The 20,936-nt window shown below is 42.5% G+C and overlaps 1 protein-coding gene across 1 annotated transcript in view; it reads left to right on the top strand.

Annotated features, from left to right (window-relative positions):
- Positions 1 to 20,936, top strand: part of dpysl5b (dihydropyrimidinase like 5b) — a 62,933-nt gene that overhangs the window by 31,712 nt on the left and 10,285 nt on the right. The window contains exons 7-11 of the mRNA XM_055635439.1: positions 1,395 to 1,551; positions 4,299 to 4,440; positions 11,690 to 11,832; positions 14,932 to 15,139; positions 20,051 to 20,213. Of these exons, the coding sequence (XP_055491414.1) occupies positions 1,395 to 1,551; positions 4,299 to 4,440; positions 11,690 to 11,832; positions 14,932 to 15,139; positions 20,051 to 20,213 (813 nt within the window). The remainder of the gene's footprint in view (positions 1 to 1,394; positions 1,552 to 4,298; positions 4,441 to 11,689; positions 11,833 to 14,931; positions 15,140 to 20,050; positions 20,214 to 20,936) is intronic.

Here is a 20,936-nt window from a genome sequence, read left to right as displayed (position 1 = left end):
TCCCGGGGATGGCGGGACTGTCATATGAGGAAAGATTGAAAAGACTAGGCTTGTATTCACTGGAGTTGAGAAGGATGAGGGGGCATCTTATAGAAACATATTAAATTATAAAAGGACTGGACAAGCTAGATGCAGGAAAAATGTTCCCAATGTTGGGCGAGTCCAGAACCAGGGGCCACAGTCTTAGAATTAAGGGGAGATAATTTAAGACTGTGAGAAAAAACGTTTTCACCCAGAGAGGTGGGAATTTATGGAATTCCCTGCCACAGAGGGCAGTGGAGGCCAAGTCACTGGGTGGATTTAAGAGAGGGTTAGATAGAGCTCCACGGGCTAGTGGAGTCGAGGGATTATGGGGAGAAGGCAGGCATGGGTTATTGATAGGGGATGATCAGCCATGAACACAATGAATGGCGGTGCTGGCTCGAAGGGCCGAATGGCCTCCTCCTGCACCTATTTTCTATGTTTCTATGAAATTAATGATCAAAAAGGCTGATGCCAAAGTTCATGTTAACACGATGTTGCAAGTTCATGTAGATGTTACATTTTTTATTATTTTCCAAGGCTGAACGTTGAACAGGATGCCAATTATATATTACAATGCATCTTCTTTCTTTAAGCAATACTTATGTTGACTATTTCTTCAACTTCATTGTCACTCTTTTCATTCTAAGTCTGGCACAAAAGCAGAGTCTTTGGGCACTTTGGCTAAGATCATATAGAACCTTGTGCCAGGGTTAAGGGGGCTGGTGGCCTACACCTGTACTTTATTTTCTGATTTTCTTACAACTCTTCTACATTTTCTTTAAGACAGACTCTGACAAAATGGAACGGACATCATTATTGAATATTTGATGCCAGGTGCAAGCAATTCATTCAAGGAAGAGCAAAAGCACAGAGCTGATAAATCTGAGCACCAAATATCTGGGAACCAGAGAGAATAAAGGCAGAATGCATGAATTCTCTAACAGGAGGTGGTAGAAGAGAAAGAGAAAGTGACTGAGGAGGAACTTTGCCCAGCACCCCCAAATTCATTAATGTCAGAACACTTGGGTATGATCTTCAACAGTAGCTATGTCCAACTCCAAGTGGAGCAGAGACCAAATGAATCGTTAGTAACTTTTGAAAACAAATAATCACAATTCTGTAAATATTTTCTTCATAAAAGAAAGTTGGTTTTTTTAATCATGCTTTCTGCATGTTTATTTCTCTTTCCAGTCTACTAAAATTGTTAATTTGGGCAAGGCAAATTATGAGAGATGAAAGGATCACTAAATTGGAGACGCTAAATTCAAGTTTCTCTGTGTATGTTGATGTACATTTAGCTGACGAGCTATAACTAAATAAATTAAATGGTCATGTTGATGGGTGTTTTGAAATCCCAACTCTTTTTAAAGGCAATATTATATATGGAGAAACAACCTTGGCACACACGACTCTGAATGGATCAAGCTATTATCACCCTGACTGGTCTCACGCTGCTGCCCATGTTACTGCCCCTCCTCTCCGACTGGATGCTAGCACTCCCAACTACCTCATGAGCATGCTAGCCAGGTATGTTTCTATAACAGGCTTAACAAGAAAATCTTTATCGTTTACTACCACCCTCAAGTTGAATTATGTTTCACTGAGCTGTGATCAATTCTATTAATAAATAGAATATCATTATTCTGCCCAAGTTAGTTGAAATGTTAGAAAATTTATAAATTGGCAAATGCATTCTTAAAAATTTGAATGATGCATATGTATAGCATAGATTTGAATATAAACGTGAGAATTTCTGGTGTAAATTGAAAATGCTACTAACAACATGATAGTAATTATCGATGCTTAAACGATAAACATTAAAACCTTTTTTCTGTTTAAAACTTAAGTTACAAATTGGCTAAGCCCATTTTAATGATCAGCACACTCTTGAGAAAATCTTGAGAACCAGCCATCAGGACAGCTCAGAGATTGGATATCCTGCAACAACTACCAACTGATTCCCATGGACTTTTCCTCTATCTACAATACTCAAGGCAACAGTCAGATAGAATATAGTATATTTGCTTGAATGATTACAGTTCTAACAGCACATGAAGCTTGACACTATTCAGAATAAAGCAGTCTGCGTGACTGACACCCATTCCACCACCCTAAACATTTATTTCAGCATTCATGGGCACTAACTTCCTCATTTGCGAGTTATGTTTCCAAAGACTCCAATAATTGAAGTTATACTCTCAGCAAAGAAAGATGGTTGTGGTGTTCAGAGGGCAATCATTCCAACCCCAAGGCTTCACTATAGGAATTGTCATGGTACTGTTATTGAACCATCTCGATTTGGTCTGTGACCTTTCTTCCTTCACAAGAAGCGAGGATTGCCCAATGTTCAATTCATTTGTAATATATTAGCAAATGAAGCAGTGCATGACTGCATAAGATGTGGACTGAAAATGACAATTGTCAGCCAGGCAATGACCATGTCCAACTTGAGGTGGTCTAACTGCTCACCCTTGACATTAAATAGAAATACCATCACCATGTCCTACCCCATCAATATTCTGAGAATCACCATTGACCAGGAACACAACTGGATCACATCAGTACTATGGCTGCAAGAGTTGGTCAGAGGTTGTGTATTCTATGATGAGTGAATTGCCTTCCAACACCGAAAGGCTATTCCACCATCTTCAAGGCACAAAGGAGCAGTGTGATGAAAAACTTTACATTTGTGTAAATGAGAACAGTGCCAATAACTTTCAAGAACCTTGACACCATCCAGGACAAACCAGCCCACTTGATTAATATTCCTTAAATCTCCCTAAATATTTATTCCCTCCACTTGCATAAAATGATTGGTGTGTGTAGCATGCACAAAATATTACTTGCCTGGGCTTCTTTGACTGTACCTTCCAAGCCTTTAGACTTTAGAAATACAGCACGGAAACGGGCCTTTCAGCCCACTGAGTCTCCCGACAAGCAATCACCCCGTACATTAACACCATCCTGCACATTAGGGACAATTTACTATTTTACCGAAGCCAATTAACCTACAAACCTGTACGTCTTTGGAGTGTGGAAGGAAACTGGATGGAGCATCCGGAGAAAACCCAAGGAGAATGTACAAATTCTGTACAGATGGCACCCGTAGTCGGGATCGAACCTAGATCTCTGACGCTGTAAGGCAGCAACTTTAACACTGTGCCGCCACTCCCTTGACCTCTTCCATCGAAGAGGACAGTGGTAGTAAGCAAAAGAGAATGCCGCTACCTGCAAGTTTCCATACAAGTTGCATACATCCTGGCTTGGAAGTGGTGTGTAAGAGGGGACTGTAGATGCTGATTTAAACTGAAGATGGACCCAAAAAGCTGGAGTAACTCAGTGGGACAGGCAGTATCTCTGGAGAGAAGGAATGCGTGACATTTCAGGTCAAGACCATTCTTCAGACTGGTTAGGGATAAGGGAAGCGAGAGATATAGATGGTGATGTGGAGAGATAAAGAACAATGAATGAAAGATATGCGAGAAAAAGTAACAATGATAAAGGAAACAGGCCATTGTTAACTGTAGGGTGAAAATGAGAAGCTAGTGCAACTTGGGTGGGGGACGGATAGAGAGAGTGAGAGATGGAATGCGGGGGCTACCTGAAGTGAGAGAAATCAATATTCATACCATTGGGCTATAAGCTGCCCATGCAAAATACAGTGCCCTCCATAATGTTTGGGACACAGACCCATCATTTATATATGTATTGCACAATTTGAGATTTGTAATAGAAAGAAATCAAATGTGATTAAAGTGCACATTATCAGATGTTATTAAAGGGTATTTTTATACATTTTGGGTCTGTCCCAATTTTAATGGAGGGCACTGTATGAGATGCTGTTCCTCCAATTTGCATTTAGCCTCACTACTACACCTCCATCCCCCACCAGGAAGGCCTTAAAGCCCTCCATTTCTTCATTTACTGCAGAACTGTCAATGGAGGAGGCCGAGGACAGAAAGGTCTTTGTAGGAATGGGAAGGAGAATTAAAGTGTCCAGCAACCGAGAGATCATCTGGGCTGAGTGAAGGTGTTCCTCGAAATGGTGGTTGTGGGAGTGTAATAATCTCTTTTGCATGATTCTTGATGAAAAGCTTCAACAAAATCTGTAAATCTGTTGCGGGATATTAGACACAAAAAAAATGTACATCATAACTCGGCTGTGAGGAATTGTTTGTGTTGTCAATTATACTTGAATTGAAATTAAGTCTCATACCCAAAGTATCTAATAACAAGAAGACTGCTCAAATACTGTTATGTTTTATTTTTCATAGTGATACTATTAATGTTGTTGCCTCGGATCATCGTCCATTTACTATCAAGCAGAAAGCTGTAGGAAAAGAAGATTTTACCAAAATTCCTCATGGTGTAACTGGAGTGCAAGACCGAATGACTGTCATCTGGGAGAAAGGAGTGGTAGGGTTGATTTTGTACAATTACAAATAATTTTGTATTAATGTTGATTATTCTTGCATTTGTATTGAACATTTTGGTTTTTCACATCATTGCTTTTTTTGTTTTTAAAAAAAAGTGAATTTTGTTTCATGGAACGTGTGATTTCTTTCTCATTGCTTGTTCTCTGGTATCACACAGAAATTGCAATGATAAGATCCTGCCTGATATCTCTAAAGTCATAAAAGGGGGGTGTTGACAAATGACTGCTACATATGTTGCTTTTCTATCTTGCTGGAACTTCTGAAGAGTATGTTTTGGGTTCTCCTTTGTTGATAGGTTGATTCATGCAGTGGATCGATTCTTACCAGATATCAAATGGAAGGTGTACAAAAAAGATTCACTTTACAGACAGCAGAGAGAAAAAGGCTACACCTAGGCTGCACCCTCCAGCCCACCATTCCAAAGCTGTCTAGATTTGGTTTGAATATAATATCCATACTTTAAAAAATGCATTTCTGGTTGATAACTCTCCATTGGCTGCGTTCTTCAACCTCTTCAAATAGATGACAGCAACTCACCAATGCTTTTTCAGCAGTAAATGCAAAAGTCTTGGTCTCTGCCTACTATAAAGATACAGACAGTGATTATGTTGGGATTTTAAAATACATGTCATTCCTTATTCTCAATCTTGGAGTTGTCCCACTTCTAGTGCAATCATATTCAGTACTTCCAACACTGCAAACAATACGTGGGAAATGATTCCGCAATCATCCATGATGGGAGTTGAGGATGATCATTTATTTCCAAACACCTGCACATAAGAATTTCATTGTTCTATCTGAGGCATATGACAATAAATCTTGACTTGACTATTGATATACTGACAGTTTCCATTGTAGAATGATTCAGCTGTTAACTATCTACATGTCTGCAAAAATTTGAAAATAGGAAGTGACCCAATCAACCTTAACATTGTCTATGTTTGTGCCTGATTTCCACATCTAACCTCTTTCTTCCCTCCCCCCTCTCACTGCCACAATGACTATAGCCCAGTGGATGAATAGTGCTCTTTTATTGTGAGAAGGCTGATGATGGCTATGAAGCACTGCTTTGAGCAGCTGTGAGCTTGTGTGGACTAGCTTTTGAATATGGAAGATAGACACAAAGTGCTGGAGTAACTCGACGAGTTGGACAGAATCTCCAAGGAAAAAGGAGGGATGACGTTTCGGGTTGGAGGCCTTCTTCAGACTGAAAGTAGAGGGGAGGGAACCGAAGGTAGGAAAAGGTCAGAACAAATTGGGGTTGGCAACAGATGACCACAGAAGGGTGGAGCCCATAATGGCCCATTGTTGGCTTGGGAAGCCCTGGTGAAATTAGATCAAGAATTACATCAAGATGACACAGCCAGCGGGAGGTGGGTGACACACCTTAGTGAAACTTTGTTTACCTGTTTAAAAAGGGCAGAAAAGCTCATCAGGAAGAGATGTTGTTGCCCGAGATTGAGCCTGATTTGGGCTTATCGTTCATATTGGTGTTCAGGCCCTGGCGTTTGCTTGATTGAATTGAGCTTTTAGCTTGTTCTGGAATTCTATTTTGTCATTCTTTGGTCTTACAGAGATCGTACTAGGCCGCTTTGTACAGTGCAATGGCATCTTTCTTAAAAACCTCAGATTTGTTCAGCGTAGAGTAATCTCCCTGTTCATCCAAGGTTTCTTCTTAGGATGGACCCTAATTGTCTTTGTCGGAGCGCAATCATTAAAGCAATTCTTGCAAAATCGATGATGATTGAGGTTTGCTTATCCAGACTGGATGAAGTCTTAAACATGTTTCAGTCAGCTAACACAAAGTAGACAATCGGTCTCCTCGGACCACTGCTATAATACCCTCTTACATAGAAACATAGAAAATAGCTGCAGGAGTAGGCCATTCGGTCCTTCGAGCCTGCACCGCCATTCAATATGATCATGGCTGATCATCCAACTCGGTATCCTGTACCTGCCTTCTCTTCATAACCCCTGATCCCTTTAGCCACAAGAGCCACATCTAACTCCCTCTTAAATATAGCCAATGAACTGGCCTCAACTACCTTCTGTGGCAGAGAATTCCAGAGATTCACCACTCTCTGTGTGAAAAATGTTTTCCTCATCTCGGTCCTAAAAGATTTCCCTGACTTCCCCAACATTGGAACAATCTTCCTGCATCTAGCCTGTCCAACCCCCTAAGAATTTTGTACGTTTCTATAAGATCTCCCCTCAATCTTCTAAATTCTAGCGAGTTCAAGCCGAGTCTATTCAGTCTTTCTTCATATGAAAGTCCTGACAACCCAGGAATCAGTCTGGTGAACCTTCTCTGTACTCCCTCTATGGCAAGAATGTCTTTCCTCAGATTAGGAGACCAAAACTGTACGCAATACTCCAGGTGTGGTTTCACCAAGACCCTGTATAACTGCAGTAGAACCTCCCTGCTCCTATACTCACATCCTTTTGCTATGAATGGTAACATACCATTCGCTTTCTTCACTGCCTGCTGCACCTGCATGCCTACTTTTAATGACTGGTGTATCATGACACCCAGGTCTCGTTGCATCTCCCCTTTTCCTAATCGGCCACCATTCAGATAATAGTCTACTTTCCTGTTTTTGCCGCCAAAGTGGATAACCTCACATTTATCCACATACTGCATCTGCCATGCATTTGCCCACTCACCCAGCCTATCCAAGTCACCTTGCAGCCTCCTAGCATCCTCCTCGCAGCTAACACTGTCCCCCAGCTTTGTGTCATCCGCAAACTTGGAGATGTTGCATTCAATTCCCTCGTCCAAATCATTAATATATATTGTAAATAGCTGGGGTCCCAGCACTGAGCCTTGCGGTACCCCACTAGTCACTGCCTGCCATTCTGAAAAGGACCCGTTTACTCCTACTCTTTGCTTCCTGTCTGCCTGCCAGTTCTCTATCCACATCAATACTGAACCCCCAATACCGTGTGCTTTAAGTTTGTATAATAATCTTTTATGTGGGACCTTGTTGAAAGCCTTCTGAAAGTCCAGATATAACACATCCACTGGTTCTCCCTTATCCACTCTACTAGTTACATCTTCGAAAAATTCTATAAGATTCGTCAGACATGATTTACCTATCATAAATCCATGCTGATTTGTCCAATGATTTCACCACTTTCCAAATGTGCTGCTATCCCATCTTTAATAACTGATTCTAGCAATTTCCCCACTACCGATGTTAGACTAACTGGTCTGTAATTCCTCGTTTTCTCTCTCCCTCCCTTTTTAAAAAGTGTGGTTACATTAGCTACCCTCCAATCCTCAGGAACTACTCCAGAATCTAAAGAGTTTTGAAAAATTATCACTAATGCATCCACTATTTCTGGGGCTACTTCCTTAAGTACTCTGGGATGCAGAGGGATTTATCAGCTTTTTAATCCATTCAATTTACCTAACACCACTTCCCAGCTAACCTGGATTTCACTCAGTTCCTCCATCTCATTTGACCGCCGGTCCCCTGCTATTTCCGGCAGATTATTTATGTCTTCCTTAGTGAAGACAGAACCAAAGTAGTTATTCAATTGGTCTGCCATGCCCTTGTTCCCCATGATCAATTCACCCGTTTCTGACTGCAAGAGACCTACATTTGTTTTAACTAATCTTTTTCTCTTCACATATCTATAAAAACGTTTGCAGTCAGTTTTTATGTTCCCTGCCAGTTTTCTTTCATAATCTATTTTCCCTTTCCTAATTAAACCCTTTGTCCTCCTCTGCAGGACTGAATTTCTCCCAGTTCTTTGGTAGGCTGCTTTTTCTGGCTAATTTGTATGCTACATCTTTTGTTTTGATACTATCCCTGATTTCCCTTGTTATCCACAGATGCACTACCTTCCCTGATTTATTCTTTTGCCAAACTGGGATGAACAATTGTTGTAGCTCATCAATGCAGTCTTTAAATGCCTTCCATTGCATATCCACCGTCAACCCTTTAAGAATCAATTGCCAGTCTATCTTGACCAATTCATACCTTCAAAGTTACCTTTCTTTAAGTTAAGGACCCTTGTTTCTGAATTAACAATGTCATTCTCCATCCTAATGAAGAACTCAACCATATTATGGTCACTCTTGCCCAAGGGGCCACGCACAACAAGACTGCTAACTATCCCTTCCACATTACTCTATATGCAGTCTAGAATAACCTGCTCTCTCGTTGGTTCCTCTACATGTTGGTTTAGAAAACTATCCCGCATACATTCCAAGAAATCCTCTTCCTCAGCACCCTTGCCAATTTGATTCACCCAATCTATATGTAGATTGAAGTCACCCATTATAACTGTTTTACCTTTGTTGCACACATTTCTAATTTCCTGTTTGATGCCATTTTGGTGCTTCATGCTTCAATTTCTGCAGGAACAACATGATCAGACTGACCAAAATGAATGAGAGGGATGGAGCTATAAGCATACTTGAAGAATCCATTAATCTCGTGGTTGCTGACTACTTGTTGGATTTCCTAAATACATTCCACCTGTCATCTGTTTCTTGGCTATAGACATGCCTGCAAATCTGTTTTTCTTCCCCTTCTAAGATGCGATAGTCCTTTAGGAGTTCCTTGCATTCGTAGATTACTAGCTCCTGAATTGCTACATAATTATTTGTGTGGGATATTTGGTCAATAGACAATAGGCGCAGGAGTACCTGCACCGCCATTCCAGCCAGCACCGCAATTCAATATGATCATGGCTGATCACCCCAATCAGTACCCCGTTCCTGCCTTCTCCCCATATCCCATGACTCGGCTATCTTTAAGAGCCCTATCTAGCTCTCTTGAAAGTATCCAGAGAACTGACCTCCACTGCCCTCTGGGGCAGAGAATTCCACAGACTCACAACTCTCTGAGTGAAAAAATGTTTCCTCGTCTCCGTTCTAAATGGCTAACCTCTTATTCTTAAAATGTGGCCCCTGGTTCTGGACTCCCCCAACATCGGGAACATGTTTCCTCCGTCTAGCGTGTCCAAATCCTTAACAATCTTATATGTTTCAATAAGATATCCTCTCATCCTTCTAAACTCCAGAGTATACAGGCCTAGCCGCTCTATTCTCTCAGCATATGACAGTCCCGCCATCCCGGGAATTAACCGTGTAAACCTACGCTGCACTCCCTCAATATCAAGACTGTCCTCCCTCAAATTAGGGGACCAAAACTGCACACAATACTCCAGGTGTGGTCACTAGGGCCTTGTACAACTGTAGAAGGACCTCTTTGTTTCTATACTCGACGACTCTTGTTATAAAGGCCAACATGCCATTTGCTTCCTTCACTGCCTGCTGCACCTGCATGCTTACTTTCATAGACTTTTTTGTGTAACCCCCAGATCCTGTTGTACTTCCCCTTTTCCCAACTTGACACCATTTAGATAGTAATCTGCCTTCCTGTTTTTTATACCAAAGTGGATAACCTCACATTTATCCACATTAAACTTCATCTGTCATGCATCTGCCCACTCCCCCAACTGTCCAAGTCACCCTGCATTCTCATAGCATCCTCCTCACAGTTCACACACTGCCACCCAGCTTTGCGTCATCTGCAAATTTGCTAATGTTACTTTGAATCCCTTCATCCAAATCATTGATGTATATTGTAAATAGCGGCAGTCCCAGCACCGAACCTTGCAGTACCCCACGAGTCACTGCCTGCCAATCTGAAAGGGACCCATTAATCCCTACTCTTTGTTTCCTGTCTGCAATCAATTTTCTATCCATGTCAGCACTCCACCCTCAATACCATGTGTCCTAATTTTGCCCACTAATCTCCTATGTGGGTCCTGTTCCAACATTTATTGATGACTTGTTCAAGATTATTAATTACTATTTCAACGAGTATAATCAGTGCACATCATACTACTTGTTGCATTCAGTGACAATCTATAAAGACAGATTCTATTAGTTATCCCTTAACTGATATTATTCTCTCCTTGCAAATATCTTCAGAAAAATGGGTAAGCTCTCTGTAGAGCTTCAGATCGCCTGCACCCAATATTCATTTTTACACAGTAACAAGTAGTACCAGAAAAATGTTTTGTTTGGAATTAATGTATATATGTTTTTCTATCACAAAGGACATTTGTTGTCACATACACCAATTGGTGCAGTGAAATTTGAGTTGCCATGCAGCAGACAAATAAGATAAACACAACACAATTTAACATTAAACATAAAAAAATATCCCCCCCCCCCCCCCCCCCCCCCCCCACAGCGGGATCAAAGTTTCCCACTGTGAGGGAAGGCTGCAAAGTTCAGCCCACTTCCTCTATGTTCACCCATGGCCGGGACCTATTGAGGCCTCCTTAGTCATCGCTATGGCGGCTCGATATTTCAGGCCCTCTCGCCGGAATGATGGAACTCCGGCGTCGGAAGAATGCTGTCAGCGGCTTGGAGTTCCGAAACGGCCGCTTCCTACCGGAGACCACGGTTCCCGAAGTCCACAGGCCACGCTGGGCGGAGCTCCAACACTGGTGACCTCGGTGAAAAATCCCAGGCTCCACGATGATAAAGTCAGCGCCGCCGCGGCTGTATGCTCCACAATGTTGAAGTTGGTAGTCCTAGCACTCCGGAGCTCCACACGGCGACCAGGGTAAGACATCACCCATTCTGCGATGGTACGTCAGTGCTGCGCCGCCGCTGAAGTTCGAAGCTCTGGCCGGTCTCCGACAGGAAAGGTCACGCCATTCCAGATGGTAGGAGGGTGCGAAGATGCGGCTCGGAGGAAGGACGCATCCTCGACCAGGTAGTGACTGGAAAGAAACGGTTTCCCCCCCATCCTCCACATAAAAAGACTAAAAGGCCTCCAATACAAAACTTTTGACTAACTAAAAATGTTACTCGATGGTGCCACCACTCGGATTTATTGAGATTTAACAAAAATGTATCCCTTTTTACATTAGGCTTTATGGTCTATGTTTCTTATTTTCTCTTTCACAAAATCACCTTTCAGGCTGTATGTTTCCAGAATTGACCCGAGTTGAGAAAAGGAAAAGGTTGGACAGAGTGGTATTTTGACCCTGCTTTCAGCATATTATCCTGTTGAGGGCATTGATAAAAGCATATATGCCACTGCTTTTTATACCAATTACTGGAGAATACAGAGAGAAATATAAGAATATACATATTGCTATTTTGTCAATTACTTTAATTTAATTACTTTCAGCACAAAAACCCAAAGGAAAACATTTTTTTGCAAGCAACAATGAATACAATTTGATATTTTCAGGTCGGTGGCAAAATGGATGAAAACTGTTTTGTTGCAGTGACTAGTTCCAATGCTGCAAAAATTTTCAATTTGTATCCCAAGAAAGGAAGAATTGTTCCAGGAGCTGATGCTGATATTGTTGTGTGGGATCCAGAAGCTACAAGGTACGTTTTCGGAAACATGCGAGTTTTGATTTTTATCAGTCAAGACTTTTGTGGTAACTGCAGTGGAAATTATCTGCCCCAGGAATGCTGATGGATTAGAAGCATTGATTGTTGCTGGAAACACTTCCTATCCATTATACTATTACTCCATACGTATATGTTTTCTTTAGACAATAACCAGTTTAGGGAGAGGAAGATTTTGGGGTTAGAAGTTTAGGTTATGACTTGTGTGCAAGGCTGTTTGCTGAAGAGCTGAAATGTTCTTGAAACAATTTGATTGTCTCAAGCCAAATGTTCTGAGACAATTTAACTGTACCCTCAACACTGAAACTTTAATTGGCTGTGGTGCTTAAATAAATAGTGTTTCTAAGTTATTTGCTAGAGCGGTGTCCATTTCACTCCTGAATTGACAACCAACATCAGACTTTCTACATATTGCTTGGTGGAGGTGCTTGACATTTATGTACAAAGTAAGGACTTGCTTTCACCCTGCCAACTTTGAAACTCCACTAAATAAAAGGTTTTTACTCAACTGACTTACAAGAATTTTCCCACTATTTACAAGGCACAAAGAGAGTGTATGGTTTTGAAAGTGATGCTGATATTTCTTGAATAACTGAAAAAAAATTCAAATACAAAACAAAGTATAATGGTTTCCCTCAACTCAGAAATAAGTTCAAGTAAAGCTGATTCCTCGTCACAAAGCATGGGTGCACCAGAAAATACAAGAGGAGGTGTATGTAAACCTCTGTCTCTCCTGGAAGGACAGCTGGGGTCCCAGGTTGGAGGTAAGTGAGGAGGTATAGGGATAGATGATACATCTGAGGTTGCAGGGGAAATACAGTGCATTCAGAAAGTATTCAGACCACTTCACTTTTTCCACATTTTGTTACGTTAGAGCCTTATTCTAAAATGGATTAATTTTTTTTTTATGATCAATGTACACACAATACCCCATAATTAAAAATGTGAAAACAGGAGTTTAGAAATTTTTGCAAAGTAATTTAATAGAAATAACTGAAATATCACATTTACATAAGTATTCAGACCCTTTACTCAGTACTTTGAGGCACCTTTGGCAGCGATTACAGCCTCAAGTCTCCTTGGGTATGATGCTACAAACTTTGCACACCTACCTGTATTTGTGTAATTTATCCCATTCTCTGCAGATTCTCTCAAGCTCTCAGTTTGGAAGGGGAGCGTCGATGCACAGCTATTTTCAGGTCCCTCCAGAGATGTTCGATCGGGTTCAAGTTCGGGCTGGGACACTCAGGGACATTCACAGACTTGTCACGAAGCCACTCCTGCGTTGTCTTGGCTGTGTGCCTAAGGTTGTTGTCCTGTTGGGAGGTGAACATCCACCCCAGACTGAGGTCCAGAATGCTCTGGAGCAGGTTTTCATCAAGGATCTCTCTGTACTTTGCTCTGTTCATCATTCCCTCAATCCTGACTAGTCTCCCAGTTACTGCTGCTGAAAAACATCCCCACAGCATGATGCTGCCACCACCATGCTTCACCATAGTAACGGTATTGGCCAGGTGATGAGTGGTGCCTGGTTTCCTCCAGTCGTGACGTTTGGCATTCATGCCAAAGAGTTCAATCTTGAATTCATCAGACCAGAGACCTTGTTTCTCATGCCTTTTGGCAAACTCCAAGCGGGCTGTCATGTGCCTTTTACTGAGGAGTGGCTTCCGTCTGGCCACTACCATAAAGGCCTGATTGGTGAATGCTGCAGATATAGTTGTCCTTCTGGAAGGTTCTCCCACCTCCACAGAAGAACTCTGGAGCTCTGTCAGAGCGACTATCGGGTTCTTGAACACCTCCCTGACCAAGGTCCTTCTACCCCGATTGCTCAGTTTGGCCGGGCAGCCACCTCTATGAAGAGTCCTGATGGTTCCAAAGTTCTTCCATTTAAGAATGACGGAGACCACTGTGCTCTTCGGGACCTGCAATGCTGCAGAAATTGTTTTGTACCCTTCCCCAGATCTGTGTCTTGACACAATCCAGTCTCCGAGGTCTACGGCCAATTCCTTTGTCTTCATGGCTTGGGTTTTGCTCTGGCATGCACTGTCAACTGTGGGATCTTATGTAGACAGGTGTGTGCCTTTCCAAAATTGTGAGTGTCATAGCAAGGGGTCTGAATACATGTAAATGTGATACTTCAGTTATTTATTTTTAATTACTTTGCAAAAAATTCTAAACACCTGTTTTCACTTCTTCATTCTGCAGTATTGTGTGTAGATCGATGATTTAAAAAAAAGAATGTAATCAATTTTTAAATAACGCTGTCGCGTAACAAAATGTGGAAAAAGTGAAGGGGTCTGAATACTTTCTGAATGCACTGTACCTGGGAGATGGTGGTTTGAGTGGGAAGGGATAAGTGAACCAAGGAGTTGCAGAGGGAACGGTCTCTGCAGAAGGCAAAAAGGGGTGGAGATGGGAAGATGTGACTAATGGTGGGATCACGTTGGAGGTGACAGAAATGTTGGAGTATGATGTGTTGTATGTAGAGTTAGGTGGATGAAGGGTGAGGACCAGGGAACTCTGACCTTGATCTATCTGGGGGGAGGTGGAGCAAGAAAAGAACTACAGGACACAGAGGAGACACTGGTGAAGGATCCATCTTTGACAAAGGTGGAAACCACATTTACTAAAGGAAGAGGGCATCTTGGATATCCTGGAGTGGAAAGTCTCATCTTCAGAGCAGATGCAGCAACGACAAGAGGAATTAAGAATAGGAATTAAGACTTTTTTCTATCTTGTCTGAATGTGATGCCATCCACCAATAGTACTGATGTGCTAACCTGTGTTGTATGCTTGAAAGCCTGTATTAAACCAGGCCCTACTAATTTGGCTGTGCTATCATTTTTCTTCATTGCTTCATTTTATCCATTATCCATTAGTTAAGATGCATAATTTGTTCAACAGATTCCACTGAATGATAATACTGAATTGTTTAACGTGGCATTTAACTCCAAAAAAACGGGTATATCTTGTCCTTTTTTATTTCTAGACTACAGATAAGAAAATTACACGTGTTCTAAATAATACTTCAAGTTTTATTTTGTATTTGTAGTAAGAATTAATTGGTCATTTCAGAACTATCTCTGTGAGCACGCAAGTGCAGGGTGGTGATGTGAACCTCCATGAGAACATGCGATGTCATGGCGTCCCACTGGTGACTATCAGCCGTGGTCGGGTTGTCTACGAAGATGGGATCTTTACATGTGCCGAGGGAACCGGGAAGTTCTGTCCACTTCGACCCTTCTCTGAATTTGTGTATAAAAAGCTGATACAGAGGGAAAAGGTAGAAATGATTACAATTTATATATTACTTCATCTGAATGGAAAAAGTCAAACATATGTTGTGCCCTGTTTTAAATCCTTCAGTTAAGGTCACATGCAGACATTTGAAGAAGGGGGAAAAAGGATCGCCTCCTGCTATTAACAAGTTAGGGCTTTATTCTTTGGAGCGCAGAAGGTTAAGGGGGGACTTGATAGAGGTCTTTAAAATGATGAGAGGGATAGAGTTGACGTGGATAAGCTTTTCCCACTGAGAGTAGGGAAGATTCAAACAAGGGGACATGACTTGAGAATTAAGGGACAGAAGTTTAAGGGTAACATGAGGGGGAACTTCTTTACTCAGAGAGTGGTGGCTGTGTGGAATGAGCTTCCAGTGAAGGTGGTGGAGGCAGGTTCGTTTTTATCATTTAAAAATAAATTGGATAGTTATATGGACGGGAAAGGTATGGAGGGTTATGGTCTGAACGCAGATGTATGGGACTAGGGGAGAATACGTGTTCGGCACGGACTAGAAGGGTCGAGATGGCCTGTTTCCGTGCTGTAATTGTTATATGGTTATTATATGGTTATTTTGTAGTTTTGATAAGGCACATAATGTTATTCAGTGATGACTCGAGTATTCTTGCAGTATGATTAAAATTACAGATATTTGATAACTCTTAAGTAGTAAAGAATTAGTTCTGTCGGGATACATTGCAGCAGCTACATTCCCAATTTCCTAAAAGCCAGCTGTTTTGCCAGTAATATTCCATCAAAGCACATATGGGCCATCCACTTAAAAATGCACATTTTTTTTCAAAAGTTATTTCAGCTACCCTGCTGATTATGATACCTGTGTAGGAAAGCATATGGAGTTGGCTCAGAACAAAAGAGAAAACTAATTAAATTCCCCACTAATTGCTGGCTTTTGCAAGTGTGATCATATACTAATTCAGTGGCATTCTCATAATCGTGCTGGTATTTTTATAGAAAGCTGACTTTCATTGGAATGTCTTTTGAAGTATGAAGCCAACAAGGGAGCAAGGGTCTGAGCAAACTGCAGCAAAAAGCTCGACGGCCATGCTGCAGTCCTGGGGTTAAATTGTAAGTCTAGTTGTTGGGAGGCAAATTAAGTAGTAGTAGTAGTACAGGTGCACAACCTTTTATCCGACAGCCTTGGGACTAGACACTTTTCGTAATTTGGAATTTGTCGGTCTTCGGAATGGAAATTTTTTTAGCGTAGATTTTAATGGCTGGCTCGGTGGTAGAGTGCCCGGCTCATATCCGCAAGGTCGCGAGTTTGCGCCTTGATCCCGGCAGTTCCTCGGTCGCGAGTTTGAGTCTTCAATGTAGTTTTTTCTTGCAGAATAAATGTCTGTATGAAATGCAGTGTGTTGAATGAATTCCTGAATTTGTAAATGTGACCGCAGCATTGACTCGCCTCCCGCACTCATGTCACCCTAGCGGGGCTACATGCCCTAAGGCGGCCTAAGGCGACATTTTCACACTCTTATATCCGTGTGCAGCAGAGGCGCCAAACGTGAGCTTTGGTGTGCAGACGACATCCTGGAAAAAATGTCTGGTTTCTTCCAGGTAGGCGATATACCCTCCCGCGCAATGTACCCTCCACTTCTCTTTTATGAAGGTGATTTAGTTCCCCTTTCTTCCAGGACCGACCCGAGGTTCCGCTGTCACCTCTGCGGGCCACACTCGGTGAACGCTCACTCAACTTTGTCTTGGGATTCCTACTCTCCCACGCAATGTACCCTCACCTCTTTTATGAATGGGGATTTAGTTCCCCTTTCGTCGAGGACTGACCGGAGGTTCCGCTGTCACCTCTGCGGGCCGCCCTCGGTGAACGTCCTGTCTCCCTGTCCCTGGGATAGTAGGGGGCTATCAAACAGCACAATACCCCCCTCCCCCTCCCCCCCCCCCCCCCCCCCCCCCCCCCCCCCCCCCCCCCCCCCCCAACTCCAGGAATCTGCTCCCCGTTCCAACTCCAGAGGAAAACTGCAAACTAGCAGGAGACATCGGGACCACCAGAAGCCGCTCCCCGATGGGCCGCTACGGGGACAAGTGGCAGTTCGCCCACAGCCGGACCCCAAGAACAAGACGCACCTTGCGCACCAGCAGCAGCTGCCCCTCTGGAGTTGGAGCGGGGCTGGGCTGGAGTTGCTGATCTGGGATCTCCGTGCTTGCAGTGGGCCTGGGGGTCGGTGTCCCGATGAGGGGGTACAGCTCGGGCTGTGGGCGAACTGCCACTTGTCGCCGTAGCGGCCCATCGGGGAGCGGCTTCTGGTGGTCCCGATGTCTCCCGCTAGTTTGCAGTTTTCCTCTGGAGTTGGAACGGGGCTGGGCTGCTGCTGGCTGTGGGTCTCTGGGATCTCCGTGCTTGCAGTGGGCCTGGGGGTCGGTGTCCCGTTGGTCCTGACGTCTCCGGTGACTGGCATTGCCGACGTGAAGACAGTGCAAAGCCCCCACGCCGGTGCAATGGGCAGGGAGCTGGAGAGGGGAGGGAAGGGGTCACACACATGGCCGGGAAGCAGAGGGGTGTAGGTGGGGTGAAACTGAAGGGAGCGACAATCTGCTGCTCCCTGCCCGCTGAGTTAAAAAGTTCCCACGCAAGACTCACGATACACTGTGTATCGTGAGTCTACCGTGGGAACTTTTTAACTCAGCGGGCAGACAGCAGCATATTGTCAATTATTAACCCTCCCGCGCAATATACCCTCACCTTCTCTTTTATGAATGGGGATTCCCCTTTCTTCGAGGACCGACCCGAGGTTCCGCTGTCACCTCTGCGGGCCGCCCTCGGTGAACGTTTTCAAGGACCTTTTTTCAAGGACTGAAAAAATGTCCGCTATTCGGAGGTTTTCGTTATTTGGATCTTCGGATAAAAGGTTGTGCACCTGTAGTAGTAAATAGAGTATGGCAAGAAACTGTGTTCACTGGGTACTGGAAGCAATACCAGTAGGTTGCTGAAGTCAAAGCTTGTTGTTGGGATTAGGAGAAGGCTGTACCTAATGGACCCAATGATCTTGGCTGGGTTTGTAAGAGCTAGGTTTCATAAAAATCAAAATGGTAGGTAAATAAAAAGGTCAAGCCACTGGTACCCTCAAACAAACTGATGAGAACCTGAACAGTAGCAGGTTGCAAGGTGGTCGAATACCACTGATACGTAGAAGAGGGTGTGATTTTTGTAAATATCAAATCCTAGAATTTAATCACATAGATGGAGACCTTTGGATGTAACATCAGTTATTCTGATATTTATGCATTAATTTTCGCAACAAAAAAAAGTCTAGTATTTCTGGCAAATCATTTTGTGCCCCGAGAATCTATTGGGTAAAAATATTGTCCCCCCAGCATCTCATTTATTGAATATTAAAGTTGAAAAAATAGTTATGCAATTGTTCTTAAAATTTAAATATGGGGGGGGGGAGCAAGAACTTGTTGGAATTGTGCACTACTCAACATTTCAAGAAATTCATCAAAAGACATGTAATTGCATTTGCTTCATTCAAATTCTTTATTCTCACAATGGTGGATATTTTATTTTTTTCCGTAAGTAACCATTTCACTGCTTATTTATTGCGCTTTTACTACCTTCTGATTTTGTGGTACAATGAGGGGTTGGAAAATAGGAATTTTGTTTTTTGGGTCTAGCTGCCTTCGCACAATGCACATCTTTGATTATTAAAGCAACACTCCCTCTCCCTCAAACACGGCTGGAGTGTTTTAATGCCAGCAGAATTTTCACCGTTCTGTTGCAGCTGTTATAGACAATAGACAATAGGTGCAGGAGTTGGCCATTTGGCCCTTCGAGCCAGCACCGCCATTCAATGTGATCATGGCTGTTCATCCCCAATCAGTACCCCGTTCCTGCCTTCTCCCCATATCCCATGACTCCACTATCTTTAAGAGCCCTATCTAACTCTCTTGAAAGCATCCAGAGAACCGGCCTCCATCACCCTCTGAGGCAGAGAATTCCACAGACTCACAACTCTGTGTGGAAAAAGTATTTCCTCATCTCCGTTCTAAATGGCTTGCCCCTTATTCTTAAATAGACCTCATTGAAACCTACTGAATAGTGAAAGGCCTGGACACAGTGAATGTGGAGAGGATGTTTCCACTAGTTCAAGAATCTAGGACCGGAGGCCATAGCCTCATAATAAAAGGATGTACCTTTAGAAAGGAAATTAACAATTTCTTTACTCAGGGTGTGGTGAATCTGTGGAATTCTTTGCCACAAACAGCTGTGGAGGTCGTCAATTGATATTTTTAAGGTGGAGATTGGCAAATTCTTGATTAGTAAGGGTGTCGGGGGTTATGGGGAGGAACCAGGAGAATGGGGTTAAGAGGGAAAGATAGATCAACCATGATTAAATAGCAGAGTAAAATTGAAGGGCTGAATGGCATAATTCTGCACCTAGAAATTGTAAACTTGTGAAGTTGTGGATGTTTCCCAAGCCACGTCCCTGCCATTGATCCCATCTACACTGCCTCGGCAAGGCCACCAGCATAATCAAGAAACGGTCATTCCCTCTTCTCCCCTCTCCCATTAGGCAGGAGGCACAGAAGTTTGAAAAGGTGTACCTCCACATTCAGGGACATTTGCTTTCCAGCTGCTATCAAGCAACTGAATGGGTAAAGTTCCATCTACCTTATTGAAGACCTTTTGAACTATCTTTAATCACACTTTTTCAGAGTACAATGTTAATTTTTGCACTAAATGTTGCATCTTTATCTATGGACTGTGGATGGTTTGATTGTTTTCGTGTATAGTCTTTGACTGGATAGCAAACAAACAAGCTTTTCACTGTACCTCAGGACACGTGACAATAATATTAAACTAAACTATTAAAGTCTTTACGAAATATTACAGCACAATGTTACTGGAATTAAATTATTTAAAACATTTCTATTCTTATCTTAGAGTCTGAGTGCAAAGCCTGTGGATCGTGCTCCATATGCAGGTGATGTGGCGGTTGTACTTAATACAAAAAAGGACATGTCACTTAATTCAGAACATCAATCTCGCGTTACAACACGCCACAGTGGAGCGAGGGACTTGCATGAATCCAGCTTCAGCTTGTCCGGTAAGAGTTTGCCACATTTGACAAATTTCTGTATTTTATATCTTTGAGTAATTAACATTTATTATGCCTGCCTTGAGTGTTAAGGGCCTGTCCCACTTAGCAATTTTTTTGGGTACTGCCGGCATCATTGACTGACGTATCAGTGTACGAGGCAGTGTAGAAAAATTCGCGGCGCGACACGGCATGATGACGTATTGACGCGCGGTGTTTTTTTAAGTGTCGCAACATTTTTTTGTCGCCGCTGGATTTTGAAATGTTCAAAATATTTTTGAGACACTGATATAACGCCGGCAGTCGCCGAAAAAAATCGCCAATTGGGACAGGCCCTTTATGTTCTTATTGACAACATTTAGCATTGTGAGAAATCAGATATCAGTGCTTCTCTTTCATAGCAGGGAGTGAGAATGGTAGCGTCCAGAACGCAGATTGATGGAAAGGTATCATTGTGAAATATTAATTCTGCTTCTCTTCATAGCTATTGGCTGACGCTGGATATTTAGAGCATTTCATGTAGATCTTAGTTTGGAATTTTCTGGTGCAATTGTATCGCTTCTGCTTGACTATTGTTACCCCTGGAATTATTACATTATTACGACGTAAAACGGATTTTCCAAAATTAATTACTCTAATTTTCTTTGACTAGTTTTACCATTATTCCATGTGGAGTATGATTCTATGGATTATAACATTTTATTTATACATGATTCGGTGTTATATAGTGTT

The sequence above is a fragment of the Leucoraja erinacea genome, chromosome 5 (genome assembly GCF_028641065.1).
Source record: "Leucoraja erinacea ecotype New England chromosome 5, Leri_hhj_1, whole genome shotgun sequence".
In the NCBI taxonomy this organism is placed as follows: Eukaryota; Metazoa; Chordata; class Chondrichthyes; order Rajiformes; family Rajidae; genus Leucoraja; species Leucoraja erinaceus.
The sequence above is the reverse complement of the archived record's forward strand: the minus strand, read 5'-3'. Positions and strand labels throughout refer to the sequence as shown.